The sequence below is a fragment of the Cebus imitator genome, unplaced genomic scaffold, assembly GCF_001604975.1.
Source record: "Cebus imitator isolate Cc_AM_T3 unplaced genomic scaffold, Cebus_imitator-1.0 Scaffold251, whole genome shotgun sequence".
Classification (NCBI taxonomy): Eukaryota; Metazoa; Chordata; class Mammalia; order Primates; family Cebidae; genus Cebus; species Cebus imitator.
The window spans coordinates 972,475-981,260 of NW_016107566.1; the positions used below are offsets into that span (position 1 = coordinate 972,475).

The following is an 8,786-nucleotide window of genomic DNA, read 5'->3' on the forward strand; positions in this document are numbered from 1 at the left end:
AAAAAAAAAAATAATAATTATAATAAATAATAAAAAAAAAGATAAGAAAAGAAAAAAAAAGTAGTCTGGATTCATTGGCACACTTCTGTAATCCCAGCACTTTGTGAGACCAAGGCAGGCAGATCACTTGAAGCCAGGAGTTTGAGACCTGCCTGGCCAACATGGTGAAACCCTGTCTCTACTAAAGATACAAAAATTCACCAGGCATGGTGGTGCATTCCTTTAATCCCAGCTATTCAGGAGGCTAAGGCAGGAGAATCACTTGAACCAGGAAGGTGGAAGTTGCAGTGAGCCCAGATCGTGCCACTGCACTGCAGCCTGGGCCACAGAGCAAGACTCTGTCTCAATAAATAAATAAATAAATATAAAAAATAAAGATGTACCAATCAAACAAGCATTTGCTCTGTAGATGAAGTGAATGCTTCTGATCAGATAGTGTGTTCAATAAAATAAGCATGTCATCAAACTAACTTCCTTGACTTTTGTTCTTTGGTTGAAAAACTCCTGTGGACCTTACGAATACTACATGTATTAACCCCGGAAGACAAAAGATAGCTAATGCAACATAAATGTCTGTGGCTTTAAAAATACATATTATTATGTGTGCGGTGTACAAACCCTTTCCTGAAATTGGTCTTCTGTGGGCAGTGATTTAAACTTTTCAACTTGGACGCTTTTCCTGCTGGGGGCTGTAAAGACGAGAACTCGGCCCTTACTCTTTCTCATTCCCGTCTTCCCCCTTCGGAATGAAACACAATATCTTAAGCAAACAGAGGCCAAAGAGGCTGATCATTGGCTCCCATTGTCCCCTGATACTGCAGCCCCGCCCCTTTGGCTTGTGCTGACAAGCTGTTTATATTTTAGTAAGGGCCACCATTTAACTCGGCAGCTTGATGACTATAATGGGCCCAATTGTCTGCGGGCTGCAGGGAGCTGAGTCCCCAGATCGGAGGAGGCTGGCACGGGTCTTTGATGCACAGGAGTGGCCGTTATGGAACGCAGGTAAGGACGCTTCTAAATGCGTGATTATTTTTTGGGGGGGCCAGCTGGGAAATCCGGGGCTGAGAGAAAGAAGTTGTGATTGAGTTGCTGCTTTTTCCTGGTTTTAATTTTTTGCCGGCTGAAGATGAAAGGAAAAGACCGGTTCACTGGGATTTGGGATTTGCTGACAAAGCTCACAGTGAGCTCCATCAACCCCGGCAGGAAGGGAGCGAGGAAGCAAAAAAAATCTCGGGAGAGACACAGCCGGATCTGACACCAAAGCAACATGAATGTGGCAAAGCTTAAGGCCAGTTCCAGTGATGTTGTGAGACTCAATGCTGTTTTATATCCTAACTTAGCTAATCACAGTCAGGAGCTTAGCTGTGCCTCTCCGGGGTTTCCGTAAGCCAGCTGCTAGCCCATGCAACTCAGTCGACCCCGTTTGAAAGGACCTAATATCTGCTAGTATTTTCAAAGGGCAAACCGTAGTAGTCTTGCATGTTATAAATAGGTCTATTCAGAAACGTGGGAACGGTTTCGAGCTGGCAGGAGGCTGTAAAGTTTTACTGCCCCATAAAAGTGCTCAAAGGGTACTATGGCCCTCTGCAGTGAGGCTGTGGAATGAAGGAATAGCCCCAGGCGAATAGAGCGTTTGTCCTTGACTACCCAAGTGAGAAGGCAGCAGAGCCTGGGACACCATGTGAGTGGGGGGTGAAGCCTGACGTGGGCTCGGCCAGCCACACCTGGGGGTGCTCGTTGGTTTCCGGGGTGTGAATGGGGGAGGGTGGAAAACCAACAAAGACCAGGGCCTGCTTTATCTTCTTGGCTGGCCCATTTGGTGCTGAGTGAGGCACCTCTCACAACTCAGGGGGTGCGCAGGGGGCAAGGGAGGGGTTGTGTCGTCGTTATGACCTGCAAAGTGGAGAGGGGGCTGCAACATTTAGAGTCCCAGTAATGGCTAAGAGAGTCCTGCCTCCCCTGAAACTACAGAAAGTTTCAGGTGAGCCTAGTGGTGCTGGGTCAGTGAACTCGAGGTCTGTGTTTGATATCAATGGGAGCCTGATAAAATGAAAAGGTGAGGTTTAATTTTTAGATAAAGCTGAAGGTGAACCAGGGGACTTTAATACTTCTAGTGCTTTGAAAGTCTCCCTGCCTCTCCAGATTCCCACGACTTGTATCAATTATCCAGGTACACCTTGTTTAAAGCCATTATGCTGTTTGTGGCTCCAGGCGGTATTAAGTCAGAATACAAAAGTTATTATTCAAATGAATTTGACCCCAAGCAACACAAATGCTCGAGCCTATTGTATGAAAACAGACAGTCTCTAAGTGAGGCCAAGGCCTCCTAGAGTGGTCCTAGAGCCCTGAAGAGGGATGAGTCGCCCCTCGGGGAGGTCTGGACAAGGAATGGAACTTCTGACTCTGCCAGTGAACTTTTGACTCTCCCAGGTAGAGTGGAGGCACCAAAGGGAAAGGACTGGCGTGCATTGTTCACCCTCCAGGCCCACCGCAGGCCTCACAAATACCGTTTGGTTAGGCCAGTGCGTTCTCACCTTCCCACCTAACTGGGCATCCCACAGTGTAATTCAATTCTGACACTAACTGCAGTGAGTGCAGACCCCCGAGGTTTAAGGGCTCAGTCCTACCAGGCTGCCTGACTTCAGAGGCCAGTTGCAAGCTGAAGGTTGTCACCTGTGCTTCTGACCAGCTGGCTATCCACGGGAAGCTCCCACGATCTCTCCTCGGGTAGATTACAAGCTGTGTAGCTTTGTCTAACTTTGTGTGTAAGTCAGAGATTGACTTCTTGAGGTCATTCTTTCATTAGAATGGCTCACAGAACTCAGGGAAGCATTTAATTACATTCACCAGTTTATTATAAAAGGTATTACAAAGAATACAAATGAATGAATACATACAGCTAGGTGAAGAGATGGCTAGGGAGGGGTCTCAGAGCTTCTGTGCCCTCTCCAGGTGCCACTCTTCCAGCATCTCCATGTGTTAAGCTATCCGGAAGCCCTCCAGACCTGCTCCTTTGGGTTTTTATGGAGGCCTCATTATAAAGTCATGATTGATCAAATCATTGGCCATCGGTGATTGAGTCAATCTCCAGCCCCTCTTTGCTCCCTGGAAACAGGGTTAGGGGGTGTGCATGGGTGGAGTAGGGAGAATGGGGCTGAAATTTCCAACTCTCTAATCACCTGCTTGGTTCCCCTGGCAACCAGCCCCCCTCCAGAGGCAATCCTGGAGCCCTCATCCATCAATCATCTCATTAGCATATAAAAAGGCTAATCACTTTGTACATTCCAAGGGTTTTCTTTCTTTTTTTTTTTAAATTTGAGACAGGGTCTTGCTCTGTCACCCAGGCTGGAGTGCAGTGGCAGGAGCAGGGCTGACAGCAGCCTCAACCCTCTGGGCTCAACCGATCCTCCCACCTCAGCCTACCAAAGTGCTGGGATTACAGTTGCATGACCCCACGCCCAGCCAGTTCCAAGGATTTTAAGAACTATGTGCCAGGAAGCAGAGACAAGGCCACATATATATTTCTTATTATAAATCACAATATCACACCATCCTCATGATTCACACTTCAGGTCACTTACTCACTGTGTAACTTTGTGCAAGTTCCCTAACCTCTCTGTGCCCAGTTTCCTTATCTGTAAAATTTGCTAAATACCAGGAAGGGCCAGCTGCACTGATGGGCCTATCTTATGCAGTGTGGTGGCTGATGGGGGACGGACGGCACACTGAGGCAGAAGCCAAAGAACACAGGGTTAAAAACACCGGGTTGCTGAGTGTGGTAGCTCATGCCTGTAATCCCAGCACTTTGGGAGGCTGAGGCAGGCGGATCACCTGAGGTCGGGAGTTCGAGACCAGCCTGACCAACATAGAGAAACCCCATCTCTACTAAAAACACAAAATTAGCCAGGCCCGGTGGCACATACCTGCAATCCCAGCTACACGCGAGGCTGAGGCGGAATTGCTTGAACCCAGGAGGCAGAGGTTGCCGGGAGCCGAGATCATGTCATTGCACTCCAGCCTGGAGTGAAGCATCAAGAGTGAAACTCTGTCTCAAAATAACAACAAAAACAAAAACAAACACGGGGTTAAGAGCAAGAGCTTTGATTCAGACAAACCTGGAGTCGAGCCTCACTTTTGTTGTTTTACTTGTATGTTATTGGGCAAGTTACTGAATCTTCAGCCAAATAATGGGGATGACAATCTATTTCACTGGATGATTGTGAGGTTTAAATGTGGTAACATCTCAAAGTTCCTTATGCAGCACTCAGCACACAGCAAATACTCAGCAAATATTATTTTATCATGATTACTACCACCACCCAGCGACAGTCCTAAATGTCGTCTAAGTTTACCAAATGGCTCTCTGATTTACTGGTGACATTGGAGAAAGGAAATGGTAAGAGAATGCAGTGCAGTGGAAAGAATGGCAGGCTGGACATCAGCGTTCTGGTCTTTACCAGGGACTGGCCAGCAGGTGGCTCTAGACAAGGGAGTCCCTCGGGGTCACAGTTTTCTATCTGTCCTGAGGTGTGATATTCAACGTCCATTCTAGCTTCTAATCTGTGACTTTAGATCTGATGGAAATCTCACCTTGAGGAACTCATGAACCATATGTTAAACATGATTTGAAATCACCCTCGAGCTCCTTGCTGAACATGCTTATCCATGTTGAAGGCTCATCCAGGAATAACAGATAGGCCTTGTGTGTGGTTTGAAAAGTCCACTTCTGACCGGGTGCAGTGGGGCACCTCTGTAATGCCAGCACTTTGGAAGGCCAAGGTGGGAGGATCGCTTGAGGCCAAAAGTTCAAGACCAGCCTGAGCAACACAGTGAGACCCTGTCTCTAAAACATAAAAATAAAAGATTAGCCTGGCACGGTGGTACACACCTGTGTTCCCAGCTACTCAGGAGGCTGAGGCAGTAGGATCACTTGAGCCTGGGTGGTAGAGGCTGCAGTGAGCTATGATTGTGCCAGTGCACTCCAGCCTGGACCTTGTCTCAAAAGAAAAGTACATTTTCACAGGCGGCGATTCAAGTTGGGTACTTAGAAGTGTACTTCTTGTGTCAAGTAACCAACTTGAATGTGTTCTTTTTTTTTTTTTTGAGATGGATCCCCGCTCTTGTTGCCCAGGCTGGAGTGCAGTGGCATGATCTCGACTCACTGCAACCTCCGACTCCCAGATTCAAGCGATTCTCCTGCCTCAGACTCCCAAGTAGCTGGGACTACAGGTGTGTGCCACCATGCCTGGTTAATTTTGTATTTTTAATAGAAACAGGTTTTCTCCATGTTGGTCAGGCAGATCTCAAACTCCCAACCTCAGGTGATCAGCCCACCTTGGCTTCCCAAAGTGCTGGGATTATAGGCATGAGCTGCCACATCTGGCCATTGAATGCATTCTTTATCGAAAATTATAATAAATAATTTTATTATTTAATACATAATACATAAATCTAAAACTTATTTATTTAAAAATTGTGTTTATCTAAAATTTTCATAGTAAATTGTGTGAAAAATATAATATCCTGTAGGTGTCAAGTCCAGAACATAGGTCAAACAGAGCTGAACTCGAGTCCCAGATCTACTGGTTGACTCACAGTGACCTTGGGCAAGTCACTTACCCTCTCCAGTTCTTGTTTTCCCCACCTGAAAATGGGAACGATACTGTCTGCCTTATTGGGCTATGATGAGAATGGAAAGCTAGAACATGTAGCCTGCCCTCCATTGTGCTTGGGGTCGGGGTTGTTCCTTTTCCCTTTCAGATGGAACACCGCCTCCATCCTGATGGAATTTTCTAGATGATGCTCCAGAGGATTCCAAGCAGAGAACATTTAAAATTTCCATACATTCCAGAAGTGTGAGCCTGCAAGGCAAGGTCTGCAGCTGGGAGCACTTCTGGAGCAGTAGGTGGGGACTCAGAACCGTATCCACACACAGGAAGAAATGTGTTATTTTAGAAGATCCAGTATCAATTCCTTCTTCCTAGGATTTGACAAGACTGGAGTCATTTTTTCACCAGGCCCATTTTGTAAAAAACCTTGGGAAAACTGATGTCCAGCAGCCAAAGATCTAACACAATGGAAGCAGGAAAAATGGTGGACGGGCCCCTGAAGGCATGTAAGGAGCAGGGAGCCTGGTGACCTTGGTGCACCCAGAGCCTCCCTAACTAGAGTAATGGAACACTGATGTGGTTTACATTCATAATCCCTTGCATTTTGATTATTTTTCTACTTACATTTTCAAACAAGGGACATTCACACCACTTTGCACACTTATTAGCATGCTGTTTTATCATTCTGATGTGTTAAAGGGATCCACCCCGCTAAAAGACTGAAGGTGAATCAGAAAACTCAACTGGAATTGCACTCCCTAGAGTGGCCCTGGGGGTTACTTAGTTTCACCTCAAGGGCACCTGCTGGGAACAAGATCCCTTATCACACCTCCAGTTCTGCTCAGCTTTTCAAGGGAACATATCCTGATATGCAGGTCTTTAACTACCAGGTGTATTTGCCCACTGTCCACCTGTGCCTTCAAGTACCATACTTAACAAGTGGGAACTGAGGGAACATATTTTGCAACTGTTATGCAAATAGAACTTAAGTGAAATTCCTCGAACTATGGACTCTAGAAACCACGGGAGACAAAGGGTCAGTCTCTGACTTCACAAATGTTATCAAATTGAAAAATGAGATTTCTTAAGGAGTGTGTGAGAGGAAGACATTTAAATCTGTAGCACCCTCAAAGACTCACTCTAAACCTGGGCTAGTACTTCTCAATGTGTGTTCTTTGATATGATAAGCAGCTAAGTAAATCGCACCAGAGACCTTCCAAGGATGGGGTTCTCACTGGGTCATTTTCCTCCATATGACTTCTCTCACTCTTCGCAGGAGAGTAAAACAGAGTTTAAACTGAACTTTGAAGCTGCAACCTGACCTCAGAACCATGTACCATAAAGAGCATTTGTGCTTTTCAAGATACTTTCAAATCCATATAGTTTTCTAAGATATTCCTAGTTGCCACATTGGGTGATTTAATTTTTTTTTTTTTTTTTTGAGATGGAGTCTCACTCTGTCACCAAGGCTGGAGTGTAGTGACGCACTCTCGGCTCAGTGCAACCTCCACCTCCCAGGTTCAAGCCATGTTACTGCCTCAGCCTCCCAGGTATCTAGGATTACAGACGCTCAACACCTGCCTAGCTAATTTTTGTATTTTTAATAGAGATGGGGTTTTGCCACATTGACCAAGCTGATCTCAAACTCCTGACCTCAGGTGATCCACCTGCCTCAACCTCCCAAAGTAGTGGGATTTCAGGCATGAGCCACCGCGCCCAGCCTGGATGACTTAATTTTAAATAAAGGGACTTCAAGCAAAATGTTGCTGAAGAGTCTCTTTCTGCAGCAAAAGTCCTGTGAAATCTGCAAGGCCATCTTTTTCCATGAGTCCCCAAATGCTTCAACTGGGAAATAATTGCATTTCCAGGAATGTCCAATGGAGCCAAACCCTTTTACTAGATCACTGACATGCAGGTTCTTCCACTGGGGACCAAAAGGAAAGAACTCGAGCTCTCAAAATATATGATTATTGATTTGTGCTCTTCATTGGATGATTCTATTTTCTTGAGAGCATTTTTAACAAAACATCAGCAATCAGTGATTTCTTAGAAATGTAGCCCCTTTAAATACTCCTCAGTGAGGCTAGCTCTTGTGTTTTCTGGATACTCTCTGTGTTCTGAGCACACTGGAGGCACAGCATAAATATTAATTAATGCTGGTTCATTACAAAAAGAAAATGAAAAGACCCCTATAAGGCAGCAGTGACCCCAGAAGCCCCAGAAGTTATGTTGGAACTGTGACAAGGAAAAAATAGTGACAAGACCTGAAAGAAGCAGCTCTCTTTCCACACTCAATACATGTAGTAAACGCAGGGGCACCATTGTTTGAGCTGTCACTGGAGGGCTGGGAGGAGACAGGGGATGGAGCAATGGCAGCCTGCCCACCCCTGCCCATCTGTCCACAGGCATTCAGGAAACACAGGCTTCCAATATGAGGCTGCCTTTTTTCTCACAAGCCATGCTCACCAGGAATCCACAGCGACCATCTGCACACAGACCTGGTGGTGCCTGAAGCTTCCAGGTGTGGTTCTGGAGGCAGGGCCCTTGGGGAAGGGGGAGCTGCTGACAGTGAGGTAACCTGAGGTCAGCTCTGGACAGGGCTGGGTTGGAAGAAGGGTGTAGTGAATGCTGATCCCTGTTCTTTCCAGGAATTGGGGTTACTGGGTCAGAGAAACATCTCAATACCTTCCAGGCTTCCAAGGCTGGTTGTAAACCTGCTCCTTGAGAAGAGAAACCACTTCCAACTTGTATCCACACCCCACTGAGACCTTTAGGAGCAAGGTGGGGCAACATGGGAGCAAATCCTGATTCATTTGTTCATTTGTTTTTGTTTGCCTGCTTTATTTATTTATTTTTTATGAGACAGGGTTGTACACTGTTGCCCAGGCTGGAGTGCAGTGATACAGTCATGGCTCACTGCAGCCTCCATCTCCCAGACAGGTGATTCTCCCACCTTAGCCTCCTACTGGAACTACAGGCATGCACCACCATGCCTGGCTAATTTTTTTATTTTTATTTTTATTTTTGTAGATATAGATGAGTTTACCACATTGCCTGGGCTGTTCTCAAATGAACTCCTGGGCCCAAATAATCTGCCCATCTTGGCCTCCCAGGGTGCTGGGATTACAGGCATGAGCCACCACACCGAGCCTATACATTCTTTTTTTTTTTTTTTTT

At 46.1% G+C, this 8,786-nt stretch overlaps 1 protein-coding gene across 3 annotated transcripts in view; it reads left to right on the forward strand.

The window, feature by feature from the left end:
* Positions 1 to 850: 850 nt before the first annotated feature.
* The window catches only part of TRIM2 (tripartite motif containing 2), a 141,323-nt gene continuing 133,387 nt past the window's right edge, over positions 851 to 8,786 (forward strand). For 2 of the 3 annotated variants that reach the window (XM_017498772.2, XM_017498773.2), the window contains exon 1: positions 851 to 1,002. In XM_017498772.2, the coding sequence (XP_017354261.1) occupies positions 973 to 1,002 (30 nt within the window). In that variant the 5' untranslated portion in view covers positions 851 to 972. The remainder of the gene's footprint in view (positions 1,003 to 8,786) is intronic. The other variant, XM_017498774.2, reaches the window with a different exon arrangement.